General features: G+C 37.6%; 3 protein-coding genes across 3 annotated transcripts; 2 read left to right on the top strand and 1 right to left on the bottom strand.

The window, feature by feature from the left end:
* Window positions 1-4,978: 4,978 nt before the first annotated feature.
* Window positions 4,979-8,109, top strand: LOC124280913 (the record flags this gene model as incomplete). The annotated part of the gene is made up of 5 exons (XM_046716905.1): window positions 4,979-5,081; window positions 5,170-5,456; window positions 5,717-5,874; window positions 6,835-6,950; window positions 8,009-8,109. Coding segments are annotated over exons 1-5 (729 nt in total), but the record flags the coding sequence as incomplete, so codon positions are not given.
* A 946-nt stretch (window positions 8,110-9,055) lies between these two features.
* On the bottom strand, window positions 9,056-10,398 carry LOC124280904. Its single transcript, XM_046716893.1, has 3 exons — window positions 10,121-10,398; window positions 9,545-9,778; window positions 9,056-9,242 (listed from the first exon to the last, which is right to left on the bottom strand). The coding sequence occupies exons 1-3, from the start codon at window positions 10,396-10,398 to the stop codon at window positions 9,056-9,058; spliced, it is 699 nt and encodes a 232-aa protein (XP_046572849.1).
* A 7,829-nt stretch (window positions 10,399-18,227) lies between these two features.
* LOC124280927 (piggyBac transposable element-derived protein 3-like) lies at window positions 18,228-20,181 on the top strand. The gene is made up of 3 exons (XM_046716923.1): window positions 18,228-18,594; window positions 18,796-18,977; window positions 19,258-20,181. The coding sequence occupies exons 1-3, from the start codon at window positions 18,326-18,328 to the stop codon at window positions 19,590-19,592; spliced, it is 786 nt and encodes a 261-aa protein (XP_046572879.1). The 5' UTR covers window positions 18,228-18,325; the 3' UTR covers window positions 19,593-20,181.
* The last annotated feature ends 792 nt before the right edge of the window (window positions 20,182-20,973 follow it).

Here is a 20,973-nt window from a genome sequence, read left to right as displayed (position 1 = left end):
CAACCAACCAATGACCATGCAGTGGACGCGCAGTAGTCACGCCACATAATTACCGTTTGCTGTTCCACTGTACCTGGTACATTAAACCTTTAATGATAAGAGGCGTGGGCACAGACCAGCGGTTCAGGAACATTTAGAAAATAGATTATGCTTCTTACCGAGGACTATTTATTTTGCCAAATACTGTGTAAGTATCGTTCCTCCTCATGAACAAAGAGACAGAAAGCGACACAAACATACGCTGTATTTTATGGAACATGCGTTTGTTGATGTGTCAAAATACACAAACTCACTACATCTTGGAAAGATATATTTCAGAAAAGGCTTAGAAATAGACCCAAATAGTCCCATAAGGCTGTTAGAAGGATGTTTATAAGATATAAATAGTGCAAGTATGTTTAAGAAATGCTGTTGATATAAATACTCCGGTCTCTGGGGGAATGCAGAAAAGAGTGTTTATTAAATAATCTGCACACATACAAATCATGATTGAAAGATTATTGGAAATGAATTGATTATATTACATTAGTGGAAAATGTGATCATAGATAAAGTGACCGAAATTCACCTATTGTGAATAACAGACAATATAACATACGACGTACATGTATATGTATAGTAAACGCCAGTAAACTGATACTGGTCATCGGATTGTTTCCTGAGATTTGGTTCGGAAATAATCTGTTGATAAACGACGGGGAACAGATAGCCTGCTTTGTGCTTGTGTAGCATTGTGCATTCTATGCAGCGGGTACTGTTTAGAAACACCAACTTAAAGGTGTTTTTAAGGCAGAAATTGTACATTGTTTTTTATGAACATGTAGTATATTTCTGACGATTGTAATTATTCACACGATATTAACATTTTAAGTGAGCTGTAGCTCTGCTGAAATAATAACAATATGTGTGTTGTTTTGTGTGAGAAAACCATTTAAAACATGCAGCGTTGATGTTATTGTATCCAGTGTAGTGAAGTATGTTCATCGCGATTAAAATAGTTGGAAGGCTGGTTGGTCCTTTAATGCCTGCGGCGGTATGTAAATAAACAACAAGCATAGCCGGATCCCGTTAATAGCCTCTTACAAGTATATGGGTTGCTGAAGATCAATTCTAACCCGGCAATCTGTGGATGGAGCAACTTGCAGCGTCGTTGCATACTGGGAAACACATGGAGAGAGTGAGCTTAGTTTTACGCCGCACTCAGCAATATTCCAGCCATATGGCGGCGGTCTGTAAATAATCGAGTCTCGACCAGATAATCCAGTGATCGACATCATGAGCGTCGATCTACGCAATTGGGATACGATGACATGTGTCAACCAAATCAGCTAGCCTGACCACCGAAACCCGTGAGTCGCCTCTCGCGACAAGCATGGATTACTGGAGATCATTTCTAACATGGATGTTCACGGCTCATCTTTCATGAGTGATATCAACTGTATTGGTCATGTGTGGTGGTCACTTGTCTATCTTCCTTAATCGGGGCGATAGGGTAGCCTAGTGGTTAAAGCGTTCTCTTGTCTCGCCGAAGACCCGGGTTCGATTCCCAAGGGGTACTTCTCTGCCAGGCTATATAGTAGTAGAGGAAGGAGCACCGTGACCGAGAGCTTACACAATATCAGCATAACTGAAGTTCTTGAAGGGCATATAGCAATTGGACGAAAATATATACATGACACGTAACATGGATAGCTTCTTATTATTCTTTATACGACTTTTCAGAGGTAATTCTTTCTCCTTCATATTCACCTGGTGAAGGAGCAAGAATAAACTCTGAACGTCACATGCGTGAAGAAAACAAAACGTGTCGTAGTCATCATCAATTATTCGTGTGTCACCTGCTACTTACCATGAATATATACGTCAATACTGTCACAATACACGTTTATGTCCATGTATGTTAAGGGGCATTTACTGTTAACTGCCCATTGCGAACACACGCATTTAGAAGTCTCTTCAGTGAACAGGTAAGTTTTCACTACAGATTGGTCATCAAACAATTGTAGATACTTGGGGCTAAGGCTGTACAATATTTGTGTTGTTGCTTGATAACGCCCCATTCAGCATTATTCAAACAATTATGTAAATAATCAAGTTAATAATAATCGTCTTATTGAGATTAATTCCTTGACTTTCACATTATGTACGTTTAATAGTAGTATTTGATGTGGCGCAGTGTCTCAAGGGGTTCAACAATCTCTGTTGTATTGAAGTCTTCATATGGTCTTGTTATGAACTTCGATCCACGAAATTAGGAAACGGTGATCTATCGTCAACCACGTTACCTTGAGTGGCGAGATCTTCCATTTAGTCTCCTCTAACCATAAACATGGGTTTGGGAGGATCTATTTTCTTAGGGTTTGACATTATCATTTAACTTTATACTTTAACTAATGACTGTATGGATTTTGCCATCACAAAGGGATAAATATTTCAATGTCAAACAGTAACGGATCTTTCTTATAATGTTTATTATCATATAATAATTGAATTTTTAAAGGAAATAGAATTATTATATAAATTTTGAATATGTTTTGCAAATAGATAATTGGTACTTTAAACATGGTAGTATAAATTAGCAACTGCGATTGATAGTGAGGGTTAAAGTAGCGTAAAATTATTGTCCCCTGAGGAGGGTACGTAAGTCCCAAAACTTTAAGGTCACTTTAGCTCTACCAAACTTTTAATCATAGAATATTTATTATTTTCAAACATGGCTAAAACTCAGCACAATCGCCAGCGACTGAAGGGATGGTGTAAATCCAGCTAGGGTCCATGCAGGTAGCAAATGTACTGTAAGTCCCCATGTCCCTAGTATGGTGATCTACCTTCAAGTGTAGGTGATCTATATCACGTGTTTATATGTGTTCTGTCTATAGTGATTTAATTTTACGATAGCGTACCAGTTTTAAATATATATCTGCGATACTCTAGTATTTTTACTGTCCTAACAGATTTTTACGTTCTATATCATCACGATACGGCTGAATTATTGCCGATATGACGCTAAATATTAACTTACTCACTCACTCACTGACTAATGTTCTAATCCGGTAAATATTATAAGGGTAATGCTATTTTGAGGGGCATTATCATTTGCAGAAGCCCGAGGTCTTCCATTAACTGCCCGACGAAGGAAAAAGACCGAGGTTAAATGGTAATGGTAATGGTAATGCCCTCAAAATAGCATTACCATTATTGCTAAAATACATGGAATTTGTGTTGAATTGAAAAGGAAACAATTAGGGAGATAACCCTAGTGTGTTTGAAAATCAGAGACATGTTTTACTGAATTGATGGCGACTAAATTTCAATTGGAATTGAAACCTCATGACCCATTTAAAATCGAACTTCCTCGCTCTGCGGGAAGACACTGCGTAATCCGGCATGGGACGAGAGGCAGAATTGAACTCGTCTGTGAAGGGGGCGGTAGGTGCCGTTCGTATTTTTTAACATTACAACATAACAATATTCTGTCCAAAAAATCAAACTACTGTTTATTCAATGCAATTATGTAATACCCAAGATCTTGTGTTTTTTCATCCCATCTCCACACGACTAAAATCAGCCTAATTGTTTTGTGTGCCGTGAAACTGTAGCCCCACACTATAATGGAATCGTCTGACCTACTTATTTTTCTTCGAAGTAGACAGTTACGCAACAGTTTGAAATGGCGGACAAGCCAGTGTTTACATTTTGCGAAGGTTGAAATTTGAAGTGACAGTGGACAATACTTGACTGACTGTCGAATCTGAACCCTGCAGAATCGAAGAATAGAATCCTTTCCTGATCAACCTACGACCTGTTACTCATCAAAGACTGTTGATTTTTATGACCGGCCGATCATGATTTCACGTACTGCCTCCACCCCGGCGTACGACAACAGGTGACAGTGCTGCTGCTTAGTGTACATGCGACTAACTTGTAGCGATTCCTTGGAACTTTGTTTTCGTCGTTTGGGACTGGACTGTGTCCAAGCGATTTCCAAAGTAGATGAACATTACAGTGACAACCTTGCAGGGGAAGCTGGCAGAGAGCAGAATTATTTTGTGAACGATGCAACGCCAACGGGATATGATGAATTATGATCTATGGCGTGGCATAAATGTGGTGTTTCGCCAGACCGTTAGATCTATCTTGGAAATTTCCCATTCTAAACGGAATTAAATATACCATTTACCAGGTAGGTAAATGTTTACTAATGTTTTTGCTGCATATTTTTGCATAGATAGGGATGTATTTTTACAAGGCTTTCTGATTTATATGTTAGATATTGTTTTGTTTATCTTTGGGGCTGTGTATTGTAATTGAGTTTGAATATTTTTATAATAGAAGGTAATATGATAGTGAGGTTCCCTCATAATTGTAGTGAAATCATATAATTGTATTTTCGAGTTTAAATAAATGTTTTATCAGCATTTCCATCACGACTGTTGTGTTGATATTAGTCATTTTGGTGGTCAAAGCTGAAGTAGTGCGGCAGCGTTCTATGCAAAAGCGCAGTGAAGCGCAATGAAATCAAAATCATTTTTAATCCAAACACAATAAGATTCGTTAATAGCGCGGTGAAGCGGCCTTACAATCAGATGAGCGTCAATCCACAATTGATGCCGTCTGATTTTTCTGAACAACCAATAAGAATCTAGTATTTTCTTGATTCATGGTAGAATGAAGGAATTTGACTGTAAGTTTACCCAAATCAACTTCTGACGGGGTTGACTGCCCGCATGCAATTCCGTCATCGAACAATTCAAGTGACGTCACATCAGAAAGTGACAATATTCGACCTTGGCCTTTGACAAGACCATAGCCTGCAACACGTCAAACTATGTCAGTGTTCGGTTTTGGTCCATCAACAGCCTTAATAGTGCAATTGTTAAGGTTAGCATCAACAAGAAAGCCAATATTACCGCTATTTAAAGCGGGAATTCGGGTTGCCTTGACTTGTTTGACCCAGAATATCTGCCAGTCGAAAGCCAATTAACGTATCGCCACCTGTCAATCAAACAAATGACATGACCAATGAGAAACGTCAAATTATTCAATCCGCATCGCGTTGCCGTCAGCTGACAGCTGACCACCATTTTGTCCTAAGCTGGTTCCCGGCTCCCTTTGCGCGCGCTAACGTTCGACAAAGCTATTGCGATATGCGAGACGGGGCCCAGCTTACATTTTGTCCGACATCAGCGGTCTGGCGGACTTTTTAAAAATAAATCGACGTTTACAGTCAACGTTTTGATCATGGTGAAAAGGTGTAGCTGGGGTACCTGCAACTCGGACACGCGGTACCCGGAACGACTTGCTGGTGGTATCACCTTTATTCCATTTCCCAAGCCTGCCAGAAATTTTGACAAATGTCAACGATGGATACGTTTGTGTGGTCGCCCCAAGTATCAACTGAACATGGAGATACTTCGTGACCACAGCCGAGGAAAACATTTCTTCGTATGTACAAAGGTGTGGAAACTAAAATTGAATAACATCTTAACCAGTGTTGAAGTTAATGTAAATTTAGAAATCTTTGAATTGGTAGACTTTCAGTGCTTTTTAGTTGTTATATAACCAGTTTACACCGATTTTCACTGATTAAGTTACTAATGTTTCACCGCGTGGTATGTCAAGGACAGACGATGTCTGTGTTTGAGCATACGATTTCAGATACATCCATGTTGTTTTTCGTCGTTTCTATCGACTAATAAATGCGAGCTTTTTTACAGCACTTTGTTGATGGAAAACCCTCCAAGACATTTCCGGACCCTGCGTCTGCACTACCTCATGAACAAAATGAAAATCCAAAGACAGTAAGACCACGACCCAAACCACGCTTGCCATTTATGGGCGACAGAAAAAGGAAAGTTCTTCTTGAAACACACAGGTAAAACATTGCTGCTTTTATACTTACTGCTCACAAAACACAACAAAACATTGAAACATAATAATCAAACAAATCCTTGTTTATTCTGAGAGTATCACAGAAAAGTTAGTAAAGGTAATGTCACACATTTAGATCCTTTGTAGTTACGAAAAGACAGAAGTATCACATGCATCACAAGATCACAATCATACTCAAGTTCTATTCATATAAGCATGATGAAGGCACTGATATCACCTGCAACAGGTGCATATTGACATAAAAATCTAATTGCTCCAGACAAAACTGTGTTTCACCCAGGTCCCATAATATTGAGTGATAAGACACAATAACTCTGAAGGATCCAAAGTATTCATTACAATCCATCATAAATATTAATACATCAACATGGACATTTGCTGTAACCACTGAGATCAGCCACGACAGTGGTTCTTTTAAATATGTTTAAATACAACATTAATTTACATATTTATAGATGTTTTTACATGGCATGGCCAGACACAGCCATTAGTCCCCTATCCAGAGATTGCTAATATTTCATACAGAAAAGATGACTTCTCAAATATAGAGATAATGTATGAATCAGATGGTCCAATATCCACATACAACTAGTCCATTCATACTTGTCATTTCTCTGACGGGCACAGTGTTTCAGAATATATTCTTACTCCTTCATCAGCTGGGAGACGAATAAAACTAGGAAGCAGATGGCAATATTACATGTGAAAGAACAACAGTCATATGATGTCAACTGTGGGCACTTAACAAGTGAAGCCAAAAGTTATTTATCGCTCAATTGTAATAGCAATAAACACATATATTAGAAAAGTTAATCCAGGCATAAATAGTCCTGATAGGTAATCAAGAAGTTATAGGAAATAGACAAAGATGGTAACCATTTAAAGGCTGTAATACATTTGAGGTTCAGGTATAAGATAATTTGGTCTTCATCTTCTTTTTCAGATGTAATCATGATACAGATATTTCTGATTCACCAAATCAGATGGATATGGAACATCCAGAGCCTACAACCATGCAGCAGGAATCTGATATTCTTGTCCAACAAAGTGACACCATGGGTATTTTTTTATGAAGTTTGTTTCCTTGCAAAGTATGGTTTGAAGTGATTGACATGTGTTTGTGACAGAGTTTCAAGCAGAGTCCTGAAGGTATTCCTGTCTGGATATATCCGTTCAATGTTAAAGTCTTGTCTGGTGTAGGTTACAAAGTCACAAAATGGTGCCCCAGTTACAAGTAGTTGGCCCTGTACCTGATACCAATGCCTATCACCTCTCTTCAAGTTGTAATATTTTCCTTCTTTTTTCAAAAAGAAACCAGTCATACAGGAGGCTTCATTAATGGTCAAGTCCCTTACAGCATAAGGACACTTAATTTCCACAATACCAGAAACAGAAGTGTCACACACTATAGCATCAGGGGTGGCTCCTATAAATGGAATAGATGGGTTTACAACAAAGCCAATGTCATGAAGATGATTTTGAGTTTTTTTCATGTACATTTGTTTAGCTATTTTCTCATTAGAATTCCCATAAGTTGTTGGATTGGAGGAAAATTTCTCTTTGTCAAAGGTGTTTCTGATAAATGTGTCATTGATTTGTTTTTTATAAGCCCTTTCCTTGCTTTGTACCACAAATCAGACTTGCTTTGAGATCTTGTATTTTTTTCTAAATTATGGGACTCGGCAACTGAAAGTTCTAAATCTTTCCACTGATGTTTTAAAGTTGCAATTGAATCCAGTTCGGGCAAGTTGTCATCTTTTGGAAATGTGACATCTCCGCACCTGTCCTCCATCTTTGGAACCACTATTGGTCTAATTAAGGGTGCCTGTAAAGAGAAGAAGCCAGTTTATTCACACTTAGTTTTATACAAGGGAGGTAATAAGGCTGTTTTTCTTCTTAAATCTCAAATTGAAACAAGTATGTTGTGGGTGCTATGTGTTCATTCTTAACTTATTTTTTTTGTGTGCAAAGCATTTTTTAAACATTACAACAAGTCAGATTGATAATAGGTAAGTCTGTTTCAGGTCTAATAATGAGTTTGGTGCCCTAAACTAGCCAGATCATTTCTTCTCTGTAGAATGTATTATTGCTTGAAACAGTTGTAATTGCTTTTACAGGTCCTCTGCCACTTGATATGCTGGCTCTAGCTGCAGAGAACAAGCAACTCAAAGAAGATATGGCCAAACTGATCCTAGAAAAGGAGGAGCTCATGCGTGCCGAGCAGATCAACACCAAAATTAGTGCTAAAAATGTTAAGCATGATGTGTATTCTTTTTGTAAAAATACAGAGAAAAAAGATTACAAGTATTACACAGGATTTCCCTACGAACAGTTTCCGAAAATATTTAAATTTGTTGTCCCTGGCAATGCTGATGATGAACCTTTTGAATTTACCAGAACAGTTAGCAGTTTGAAGTGTATGGGTCTTGAAGACCAGCTTTTTGCTTGTTCTGATTAAACTTAGACAGAATTTTGATTTAAAACATCTCTCAAAGTTGTTTCTGATATCACCCCAAGATTGCAGTACTGCGTTTTCAAATTGGATAAATTACTTATATTACAGGTTTGGATCTGTGTCAATTTGGCCTCACCATGATGTTTTGCAGCAACATATGCCTTCAAAATTTCGCCAGGAATTTCCAAACACTTTCAGTATCATTGATGGAACAGAAATAAAAATTCAGAGACCCTCTTCACTGACAAGGCAAAGTCAAGCATATTCAGATTACAAATCAAGTACTACCCTGAAAGGTCTCATTGGTGTGGACCCAAGAGGTTCAATTACATTCATATCAATGCTGTTTTCTGGGGGCGATATCAGACAAAAGAATTAACTGAAAAAGTGGTTATCTGTCCCTCCTCAGAGAAATGGTTAAGTGTGGGAAACTTAAAGTGGGAGATGGTCTGATGGCAGACAAGGGCTTTAATATTGAAAAGGAAATAAGGGCCACTGGATTACGCCTCAACATTCCCCCTTTTGCACCAGGTATAGGTCAGATGTGTGTGTCTGATGTGGCAGAAACAGTGAAAATTGCAACACACAGTGGTGGTCGAAAATGCCATTGGAAGGGTAAAAAAAATCAAAATTGTTGGTAAAAAATTGCATTTAAGTTTGTTTTCCTCAGTAAATCAAATTTGGTTTGTGTGCTGTTTCTTGACCAATTTTATGCCATATTTAATTCAAGATAAAGATTAATTACTTGATGTCCAAGAGTTGATCCAACAATCTGAGGACCTATTGGTGTGTCAACTGTCTGACTGGTGCTGGAACATGTATCTGTCAGGTATGAAATAGGGAATCTCTTCATATGGTGCAGCAGAGACATGTCCGACTCCTGTATTTGAACTTTCCTGCAAGTACAAAAAGTATTAGTCACAAATATTGTATTTGTGTATAACTTGAAATGTCAATGAATATTTTGTACGTGCTCTTGTTCCTTGTTAACTTAACTGAACTGTAATATTTATGCAAACAACTGCTCAATAGTCATCTGATATTGCTTTCTAAACTGTGATGAGTATTTTCTACCTTGGAAATATCTGATGATCATGGAGTAAAAATGTCATATAGGTAATGCTTGCATTATGATACATCATTTTCATAAAACAAGTTCAGAATCTGAAATAAAACTTTAAGTATATAATAACATCACCTGTTGTCATTGAATGTGGCCATCACAGGTCTCCTTTTCCTATTGAGATTTCCAGGCCTGGCAATAATTATCTGTGACACTGCTTCAGATTCAATCTTTGGTCCCCTTGGTTTATCCCACTGCTGAGGCAGGCTAGTGGAAGAGGGCTGTGAAGGAATGGCTTGATAGCCTGATATCTTCCAGCCTTCCAGTATCAGGACAAGTGCCAGTACATGGGAACACTTTCCACTTGCACTGAAGAGAATAGGGTGAATAAATCTGTTACAGAACTGTGATTGACAGCAGGAATATATAATATATTTGAGAAGAAAATACATTTACATGGTTTTATTCCCGCAATGCCTTACAACAGATATTACATTTACCTCTTACATTTATTACAGAATCTGTTTCTTTCACGATGATAGAAATTTAACGTAATTATATGGGATAACATGGGTTTCATTGTCAACAACTGAAACGGCCAGCACACAGACGTGTAATTGATTTGATATCTATATATGCCGCTTATAAAACCCCAACAGATTTATGCCATAAATTGGAAAGGCACCCGAAGTTATTTCGTGTACTACTCACCCACATTTGCAGCTACAATGGGCGTCAGTGAACGATTTGTGAATTTTGTCAAGGGACAAGTTGATTACATGAGGAGCTTCGGTTTTCCGTTGACTTCTATAAATCCTCCCGCAAATCGACACGATATTATCACAACATGAATGGAAACTAACGGAATGAAGGTATGAGGCCGAACTAAAAGCCACTCGACGTTGTTTTTGCCGCAAAGTAGGTTCATAAGGCAAATATTTCGGGCCAATATCATTGGGAATGTCTCTAAACGATATCACGACTGCCATTTTGACAGTTGGTTTTGACAGCGATGTTGTCGGACCTTTTGAGAGTTATCTCCCTTTCTTTTGGGGGCGTGGTTAACTCTTCACTGGCGATCCGTTAATTAATGACGTCACTTGACAACAGAACTGATAGTGGCCCGTCGTTAAGGCTAAACTCACTCACTCACTTATATAGCTGAACTCTATCTCGCAACGGAGTAACGACCTGTTAAAGAGGGAACTATTTCTGTGGACACTTGAAAACCAGGAAGCGGCGATTGTGGCTAGATTTTACTGTCGCTTCCTTGTGAGATGAGATAACTAACTGAAGGAAGCGACAGTAAAATCTAGCAACAATCGCCGCTTCCTTCAGTTAGATTTCTCACAACTGACAAAATCACAGCACCGTCAAAATGCGAAAATCCTAATGTAATGACTTTCACATAATAATAATGTGAAGCAAAAATGTTCCACATTTCATTATCTACAGTTTGGTGTCTTCAAAAAGGAAATCCATTGTGTTTTCGCAGAGCTGTGACCCCTATAAAAATGCGTTTTGCCAAAAATTGACCAACTTCCAGGGGCAATAACTTAGTCTTAAAGAAGGGTGGGCTTCGTTTCCGGAGCATAACTCAAGAACTGTTCAATATTTTTCAACAAAACTTGGTAGATATATCAAACAGATCCTAAAGTGGTGCCTTTTGCATTTCACAGATTTTTGGCATTTTTATTTTTCCCGGTTTCCATGGAAACGATTCGGACTTAGTCCCAAAAGTGAGGGGTGGGCTTCGTTTCCGGAGCATAACTCAAGAACCGTTCAATATTTTTCAACAAAACTTGGTAGATGTATGAAACAGAACCTTAAGTGGTGCCTTTTGCTATTTGCCGATTTTTGGCATTTTTATTTTTCCCGGTTTCCATGGAAACATTTTGGTAACTTAGTCTCAAAAGTAAGGGATTGCTTTAGTTTCGAGGAGCACAACTCAAAAAACCTTAAGTGGTGCCATATAATATTTTTTTCAACAAAACTTGGTAGATATATCAAACAGATCCTAAAGTTGTGCCTTTGCTATTTGCAGATTTTGGCATTTTATTTTTCCCGTTTCCATGGAAACGATTCGGACTTAATCCCAAAAGTGAGGGTGGGCTTTCGTTTCCGGAGCACAACTCAAAAACCTCTCTATATCTTTCAGCAAAACTTGGCAGATATGTGAGGCAGATATTGAAGTGATGCCTTTTGCTATTTGCAGGTATTTGTGATTTATTATTTTCTCAGTTTCCGTGGAAATGATTCGAACTTAGTCTCAAAAAGGAAGGGATGGGTTTTGTTTCCGGAGCACAACGCGAAAACTTCTTAATATCTTTCAGCAAAACTTGGCAGATATGTGAGGCAGATCCCAAAGTGGTGCCTTTTGCTATTTGCAGATTTTTGTCATTTATTTTTTTCATGATTTCCATGGAAACGATTTGCACTTAGTCTAAAATCAAGCTGGACTTTAAGTAACTGTCAGATTTTGTTCTTTCAAAGATGTTGGGGCCGGGGGGATATGTCATCTTCTGATGACTCTTGTTCTTAACCCTATGAAAATGCGTCTTAAAAAATTCACTGACTTCCAAGGGCGATAACTCTTAAACTATTCAAGATATCCATATGCCTTGAAGGGTTTAAGTAGTCCGGAGTATGGGTTTTAAAATGATATATCGAACGCGATTGTACTATATGCCGTTCTGAAGAAGAAGATTTTTAAATACAGGCACCGTCAAAACGAGGAAATCGGCAAAAATTTCAGTTTTTTTCAAAATTGCGGAAAATTTATTCTGCCGCGAAACTTCCGCTATGGGTTGAATCGATGGGGAATGATGTTGTCTACATTGAGTGACAATTTGGTCAATTTATCTCTAACAGTATTGGAGATATAGAGGTTGAAAAAGTTTGAAATATTTTGACATTTTGGGTTCTCTGCCCTTACTGGAAGCCGGAAGTCTGGATTTTTTCGACTATGTATCAATTTCAGCACACAGGCTATCACCCCTGAAAGTTTCATGAAAATCGGCCAAGTGGTTAGGTCAGGAGAGCTGTCACAAAAATTGTACAAATAATAATAATAATAAGAAGAAGAAGAATAACTAGGATTGTCTCCTGGGCAATACTGGCGGTCTTCAGACTTCCCCATATACACCCCGTGGCTACCTTTACTTATCCTGTTTCTTTGGACGCCAACTGGATCGCCCATTACAGTGTTTCTGAGATAGAATTACCAAGAAAGTAAATGTTAGTTAATGTGAAATGCTGGCTCTAATTTGGCTGATTCAATGCAGCTGACACAAACTGCAGAAAAACAAACAGAAGGCATACAGCCAAGATCAGCAAAGGACAGGCTGCTGGAGAGATTAGATCCTTCAAATTCCAGAACACCAACTCTTTTGACTGTAGACCTAAAAGAGAACGGAGACTCTGACCTGTTAAAGAGGGAACTGTTTCCTTGGGCATTGGAAAGCCAGGAAGCGTGCTTAATGTTGCTATATTTTACTGGCTTCCTTCAGTTAGTTATCTCAAAACTGAAAAATCTGAAAATCCTAATGTCCGTCCCTGTTTGTGGCGTAATTGTGGCGTAATTATCGACTTTTACATAATAATAATGTGAAGCAAAGATGTTCCCCATTTCATTATCTACATTATCTAAGGTTTGGTACCTTCAAAACATGAAATCCATTGTGTTTTCAGAGAGCTGTGACCCCTATAAAAAATGCGTTTGCCAAAAATTGACCAACTTCCAAGGGCAATAACTCTGACACTATTCAAGATATCGACATGCATTGAACAACCTAAGTAGTCCGGAGTGTGGGCTTTAAAACGATATATAGAACACTATTGTACTATTTACTGTTCAGGAGCAAAAGAAGGTTAAACAAAGGCACCGTAAAAAAAAGTTCGGAAATGTGCAAAATCGCGAAGGTTGTCTTTGTGTCGTAATGGTGACGTAATTATTGATTTTTACATACTCATGATGTGAAGCAAAAGTGTTTCCCATTCAATTACCTACAGGATGGTACTTAGGAAAATGGAATCCATTGATTTTTCGCAGAGTTGTGACCTTTTTTTTAACCCTATGAAAATGCGTCTTAGAAAAATTGACCAAATTCAAAAGGGTGATAACTCTTAAACTATTCAAGATATCGATATGCCTTGAAGGGTTTAAGTAGTCCAGAGTGTGGGCTTTAAAATGATATATCGAACACGATTGTACTATATGCCGTTCTGGAGAAGAAGATTTTCAAACACAGGCACCGTCAAAACGTGAAAATCGGCAAAAAAAATCAGTTTTTTCAAAATAGCGCAAAATTTGACCTGTCGGCCAACTTTAGGTATGTATTGAATCGACGGGGAATGGTGTTGTCTACATTGAGTGAAAGTTTGGTCCATTTATCCCTTATAGTTTTTGAGATATTGAGGTTCAAAGATTTCGACATTTTGGGTTATCTGCCCTTAGCGGAAGCCGGAATTCGGGATTTTTTCGACTATGTATCAATTTCAGCATACAGGCTATCACTCCTGAAAGTTTCACGAACATCGACCAAGTGGTTAGGTCAGGAGAGCTGTCACAAAATTTGTACAAATAATAATAAGAAGAAGAAGAAGAATATTCGGATAATAACAGTAGGTCTTCCAGACTTTCGTCTGAAGACCTAATAATAATAGTAATAATAATAAAAACAGTATCTATATCTATGATATGATGGACAATATAACATGAAATGCAATTCATCTTAAATATCATCTTTACACATTAAACCCTTTCGATTAACAAAAGTTATGTTTTGGTATTTGCCATTTTCTACTGCGAAGTTATGGGAGCTCATTCGCAATTTTCATACATACTTCCTACATAGAGATATGGAATAGCTTTATGTACATAATATATGAAGCGAACATTGCTTGATATTCAAAAACCTATGTTTACACTGTTTACTGTGCAATATAATGCCTTGAGTCAAGTAGGGTTAGCAGGATTTATTACTCCACTCTGCCTTGTAATTTATGTTATTGTAGGGCACAACCAATAAAGTATAATGAACCAAACATAATTTTTTTATCGTTTCATTAATTATTTAAAATGAATACTTAGAAAATGAAAGTGTTATAAAGTGGGGTATAAACTCAGGGCTCCCACAGGTCAGGGAAAAGTCAGGGAAATCTGGCATTTCTCTGAAAGTCAGGGAAAATTCAGGGAATTTTGATATTTCTATGAAGCACAATCGGTTCGATTTGTGAATTAAACAGTATTAAACATATTTTCCGGGTTAATATAAAAATAATTCTTGGAAACTGACATAAATTTGACAAGAGCCTTCTTAGCATGTGATTTCAGATGTAATGGGGATATAGTCGACGTCTTGTCCGTCTGTCCGTCCGATGACGTAAACATATTGTTTCCGAGCATAACTCGAAAAGCGGTTCAAAATTTTTTCAACAAAATTTTGCAGATATATCAAACAGAAAATAAAGTGGTGCCTTTGACTATGTACAGATTGTTGTCATTTTAATTTTTCTTGGTTGCCATGGAAACGTTTTAGACTTTGTCTAAAAAAATGAAGTTCAACTTTAAGTAACTGTCAGATGATTTGCTCTTTCATATTTGTATGGGCCGGGGGGATTTGTCATCTTCTGATGACTCTTGTTTAGCATGGAAAAACACTAGTCCGAGATAGGCATAGTGATTAACAATAGATAATTGTTTGCCATTCAAAACATTTTTCTTTATAGGCAACAGATCCACCTCGTCTAAAGATAACTATGTTAACTGATAATTTTCCATTCATTTGTATACTGTTCAAAAATATTATAAATAGTATGATGGCTATGGTGGTTTCTTGCAAATTGTGAAAGCCCATTTTGGCCAAAAATACCCATATAAGTTTCTTTGTTAAAGTACAGTCTAGGTTTACAGGGTTCGAAATACCCCATATATTAGTGTGCCATGGCAAAGTAAATATTGAAATGGCACGGCTGAAAAATGCTCTCGGTGCCCTTTTGACACGCCTAATGTTTTAGAGACATAACTCTCATTTAGTCATTTAATCCTCAAAACAAATATTTTTTTCCACAATAAATAATACCATACATATTTGAATGCCCATAAACCCATTTCTTTATTTAACAATAAATTTCAAATGATCATCATGATTGTCATTTATTCTAAAAACATGTTGGCATACTCGATTTCTGAAAGGCACACCTAAAATATTTGTCTGGTGCCCTAAGGCACACTTAGAAAAAAAAGTATTTCTATCCCTGGTTTATAATGTGCCCTATGTTCTGACATTTGCTGTTTATTCACAAAGTTGAAAGTGGTTGAATGGTGTTCATACTCTAGTTGTCATGGTTGTACTGAATGTAAAGTGACATCTTGCATGTTTATTCTTTCCAAATACGCCTTTGATAATTACAACATTTTGTGATAATGAAGAAATGTGTTCCTGACTTTGAAAGAAACAATTCAATTAAATCATTAGTTTCACATTTATGCTCTTTGTCAAATGCCTTTGATATAAAATACAAAGTTTTCAGATGATATATTACTGACATCAAGTGAGAATATATATTTCATGTTCACGGTCAAATGTATCTAATAGCATTATGTTACATTATGGCAGGAGAGTCAAGGAAAAATTTCTTCATCCCAAATATCAATGTTTTGGTTAATGTAATAAATTAACAAATACTATGTGTATTTATGATATGTGTGAAGGAAATATCTTAACACGCAAACACAGTGGTTAGGACTGACTGAAAAGGGAGGGAGGAGGCCAGTTTTTACACTTACATGGTCAGGAACATTTTTTTATACTTGTCAGGGTAAAGTCAAGGAATTTTGACCTGCCATGCCTGTGGGAACCCTGAAACTACCTAAAACAGAATAGCTGTAGGCCACAGCCCAGAGGGTTTTAATAACTATGTGGTCATACCCTTTTTTATTTTTTGTAAATATTTAAGACAATATACTTCTGGTGAATTCAGACTCTTTGCTGAGCTAATTCTCCACTATGACCATCACAACATCATATTAGAAAATCATTAGAAACCACACTGGTGCCATACAGTAGCATCATGATACATCTTTCAGATAATCTGCCAATATAATTTGTATATCTAAGGGAGGTAATACAGTACACAAAGAATTGCATTATCTCCCCTCTAACAATATGAAAATCCATCATCCAACACTTGTTGAGCTTTAATTCTCACTGTATGAAGCACTGAGAAATAAATGCTGCAGAAATAAGTATTCAGTACAGTCAAATTATTTTTTCAACGAGGAATGACTAGGGTGAGCAAAGAATGATAATATTTTTCCCAATGATATTAGAATATGTAATCTGAAAAATCAAAATGGTGTCACATTATATATAGGGTGTATTACCTGCCCCATTAAGAAAATATTGTGAACAATCTGGGAAATGCTTTATATGAGCATGTGTCATATGCCCATTAATATATTTTCCTGTGTTACTTGCATGAAAACACTCTCTAAATGAAAATAAATCTTTCCTTAAATATTTAATTGAGAACACTGGTACATATTACATTTTTTTGTACCCCACTGATGCAAAAAATTATCACAACTTTCAGATGAAGAAGATGGAGAAGAAAGAGGGGCCCAACCAATGGTTCGTGGCCCCTGGCTGCCTGTGCTGGACACAGACAGCTTTGACCTCGGCAATGACATTGACTTTGCCGGGGGACTGCGGCCCTGTCAACCCTCCAGGTAGTCATGTCAACAGTACATTAAACAAATACTAGTAAATGACATACTAAGATACATGATTTATCATAAAATGAATGTATTCATTAATGAACATAGGCAATACAATTCATAAGAAATAACTTAATTGTTATATTCTTCAATTTGGTACGTGGCAAAGTTACACATGTTCAGGTATAAATGTGGATATCAATTGAATACTATTGACATTATGCTTGTATCTATCAAAGATATAGGTAGGTATGTATGAATGTTTATGAAAGATTTTGATTGTAGGCAAAATGCGAAGATATGATCAATCTTGGTTTGTAATAATGATACAGGTTTAGATACAAACAATGATAAATTTTTCAGGTGAAGATGCCCCTCCTATCCAATATTTTGATCAGCAACTGGGAGGAGGGGATGGAGGTGTTGACTTGTTCGACCTGCTGGTCAGGGAGACAAACAGGTATGCAGAGCAGTACCTGCAGGGCCGCACTCTATCGCCGCAGAGCAGGGCTCGGGCTTGGCATTTCTTGGACTCTTGTTGGGCATGGGTGTCGTCAGGAAGCCAACCATTTCATCCTACTGGAATGAGGGGGACAAGAACTGGCTGGCACCAACACCTTCCTTCGGGGCAACCATGTCGAGGAACCGCTTCCAAATCATCATGCGGTTCCTCCACTGCAATGACAATTCTGCTGCAGTGCCCCGAGGGCAGCCAGGTCACAACCCCCTCCACAAGATCAGGCCGGTCCTTGATCTTGTGAATGGATCCTTCGCAAACACTCACCGGTAAGCTATTTTAAATTTTCCAGTTTAAATTTAACAATTTTTAGGATGAAATGTATGACATGGTATCTAGACATAGTCAATATATCAATTAAAGCCCATCTAAGTAAATGACTAAATGAAATTTAATGATGACATGAACCTAATATTGCATAAATATTGAAATGTTTGCATCAAGATCTTTCACATTATTCAGGCTGGCCCAGAGTGTTTGCGTGGATGAAAGGATGGTTGGCTTTAAGGGACGACATCATCTTGTTCAATACATGGCCAACAAGAAAGCACACAGATGGAGAGTGAAGTTGTGGATCCTTGCCGAGGCAGGTACTGGATACACCCATCAAGTCCGGATCTACAAGGGCAGGAACCTTGGAGGACCACCACCCAAGGCAGGCCTTGGGCACAGTGTGGTCATGGACTTGATGGAACCGCATCTCGACAAGGGACACCACATCATCTGTGACAACTTCTTCAGCAGTCCGTCTCTCTGCCATGATCTCTTTGACAGGAAGACGTTCTGCACAGGAGTTGTCGCCGTCCGGAGGAAGGGAATGCCGAGCTCCTTTGTTGGGAAAAGATCACCCAGGGGCTCGACAATTGTGAGAAGACAGGGTCCACTGCTGGCAGTGTTCTTTTCAGACAGGAGGGTCTTCACAATTTTATCTACCATGGGTAGTCCAAGGTATATACTATTTTAAACTTTTCATTATCCTGTTTGGCAGTTTAGTCAGTATGATTTCTATTACTTGTGGTTATCATCTTTCAAGCACATGATATCATGATACAGTTTTATGAGTATGAAATACCTCAATTTTCTTTTGAAGATGTTTTGAATTTACTGACATGATTATTGAATTCTTAACATGTAATGTTTTCTTTACAGAATGGAAGATGGGCTTAACTCACGGGGCCGGTCTGTCACTCTCCCCTCAGTCGTAAGACTATACAACACCCTGATGGGGGGAGTTGACCTTGGGGATCAACTTATTGCTGTATATGATCCCCAAGTCCGCTCCGTCAAGCTGTGGAAGAACATTTTAATCAACTTTCTTCTCACAGCTTCAGGTAAGATTTTTTCCCCATAGAACTCATAATCATCACTCATTGGTATTATACTGTAGTGTCTGCTTATCATCAATAAGGTAAAGTAATGGATCTGTTCATATAATTATTGCTATTGCTCTCAAAGTGTACTTGCTGATGACACAATTTAAAAAAAATAGAGTTATTGAATATTAATTGGTACCACTTCCGATATATTTTGATTATAGTGATTCATCAAGAATGAGCTTTTCTGGTGATTATTCGCTATAATTCTTCAATGTTTCTTATCTTTACGTTACAGTTAATGCCTATCAGACCTTCATGAACACCCATGGTAGGACGACCCCCCGTCTGGACTTCCACATGTCCCTTCTCCACTCACTCGTCGGGAACACTCATGTGACTAGGAGGACTGGCAGACCAAGGACCCAGCCTCCTTCCCGACGACTGACCGGGCGCCACTTCATCGAAGTGCTGCCTGGAAGGAAGAGGAAACAGTGTGTCCTCTGTAGAAAACGACAGAGGACCACAGATGGCTCTGCAGGGAAGGTCAGGACTTGGTGTCCTGATTGCACTGTAGGCCTCTGTGCCCGCTGTTTCAGCCAGTATCACACAGCCGCTCACATTGAAGAGTGAATGGCTGTATGTACTGGCATATCATCCCTTCAGGCAGTTTCCCCATCTGTGTGCTTAAGTCCACTGTACATAAATTTTGTGAGAGCATTACTTGCGCCGTACTTGCAATATTACAGCAAAATCACGTCGAATTATTGTATATACATTTATTATCTGTAAATATCCTTAATATTATTTGATTTTGAGAGTATGACTTACGCCGTATTTGCAATATTAAAGCAAAATCACGGCGAATTATTGTATATAAATTTATTGTCTGTAAATATCCTTCATATTATTTGATTGCGAGTGTATGACTTACGCCATATTTGCAATATTAGAGCAAAATCATGGCGAATTATTGTATATAAATATATTGATTGTAAATATTCTTGATGTGATTTTAGTGTGAGAGTATGACTTACGCCGTAATTGCAATACTAAAGCAAAGTCACAGCGAATTTTTGTATATACATTTTTTCTCTGTAAATATCCCCAATATTATTTGATTGTGAGAGTACGAGTTACGCCGTAATTGCAATATTAACGCAAAATCACGGCGAATTATTGTATACAAATGTAGTGCCTGTAAATATCCTTAATATTATCTGATTGTGAGAATATGAGTTACGCCGTATTTGCAATATTGAAGCAAAATCACGGCGAATTATTGTATAATATCTAATTATACCAAATGTCTTTCATGTAAATAAATATGCATATAATGAGAGATTTCTTTTCATTGTCTTATACATCTGATTAGAACTAAAGTTACAAGTTGTGAGAACTTTACTTTTGAATGAACCAGAAAACACATGCCAATCTCAACTGTTACTAAAACATACTTTTAACCCCTGATGGTCCGGGATAGAATGAGCCTTCAGAAACCTATGCTTGATGTAAGAGGCAACTAACAGGATCGGGTGGTCAGGCTCGCTGGCTTGGTTGGCACATGTCATCGTAGCCCAATTGCGTAGATCAATGCTCATGCTGTTGATCACTGGATTGTCTGGTCCAGACTCGATCATTTACAAACTGTCACCATATAGCTGGAATATTGCTGAGTGCGGCATAAAACAACAAATAATAACAATAGACATACTTTTAAAATTAGTCATTATTGGAAAATACTTATTGTAATGGATACTTTGTGACAATACATGTAACTTGTATTTTTTTTAAATATACTTTGAAAATTGTACTTAACACACAATTTTTTTATATTTTTACTTACATTTGAATAACAACCTAATGCAAAGTTTCAAAATACTCAAAAACCAGGAGTCTGGAACACCCTCAATTACTAATTCCTTGTTCACTATGTTGTTTTTATCTGTAATTTAACAAGTAATATAACTACCCTAATTAAATTTCATGTTTGAAACATATACTTATATCAGTG

Source organism: Haliotis rubra, unplaced genomic scaffold, assembly GCF_003918875.1.
Source record: "Haliotis rubra isolate DU_JTF1 unplaced genomic scaffold, ASM391887v1 Scf1079, whole genome shotgun sequence".
In the NCBI taxonomy this organism is placed as follows: Eukaryota; Metazoa; Mollusca; class Gastropoda; order Lepetellida; family Haliotidae; genus Haliotis; species Haliotis rubra.
The sequence above is the reverse complement of the archived record's forward strand: the minus strand, read 5'-3'. Positions and strand labels throughout refer to the sequence as shown.

Excerpts from the sequence above, each read along its gene's own strand:
- LOC124280927 (XM_046716923.1), top strand. The coding sequence starts at position 18,326 with ATGGACTTGATGGAACCGCATCTCGACAAGGGACACCACATCATCTGT. Across the intron at positions 18,595-18,795 it reads TCTACCATGGGTAGTCCAAG|AATGGAAGATGGGCTTAACT; the intron begins GTATATACTATT and ends TTTTCTTTACAG. Across the intron at positions 18,978-19,257 it reads CTTTCTTCTCACAGCTTCAG|TTAATGCCTATCAGACCTTC; the intron begins GTAAGATTTTTT and ends TTTACGTTACAG.
- LOC124280904 (XM_046716893.1), bottom strand. The coding sequence starts at position 10,398 with ATGGCAGTCGTGATATCGTTTAGAGACATTCCCAATGATATTGGCCCG. Across the intron at positions 9,779-10,120 it reads CATTGTAGCTGCAAATGTGG|TGCAAGTGGAAAGTGTTCCC; the intron begins GTGAGTAGTACA and ends TATTCTCTTCAG. Across the intron at positions 9,243-9,544 it reads GCCACATTCAATGACAACAG|GAAAGTTCAAATACAGGAGT; the intron begins GTGATGTTATTA and ends TTGTACTTGCAG.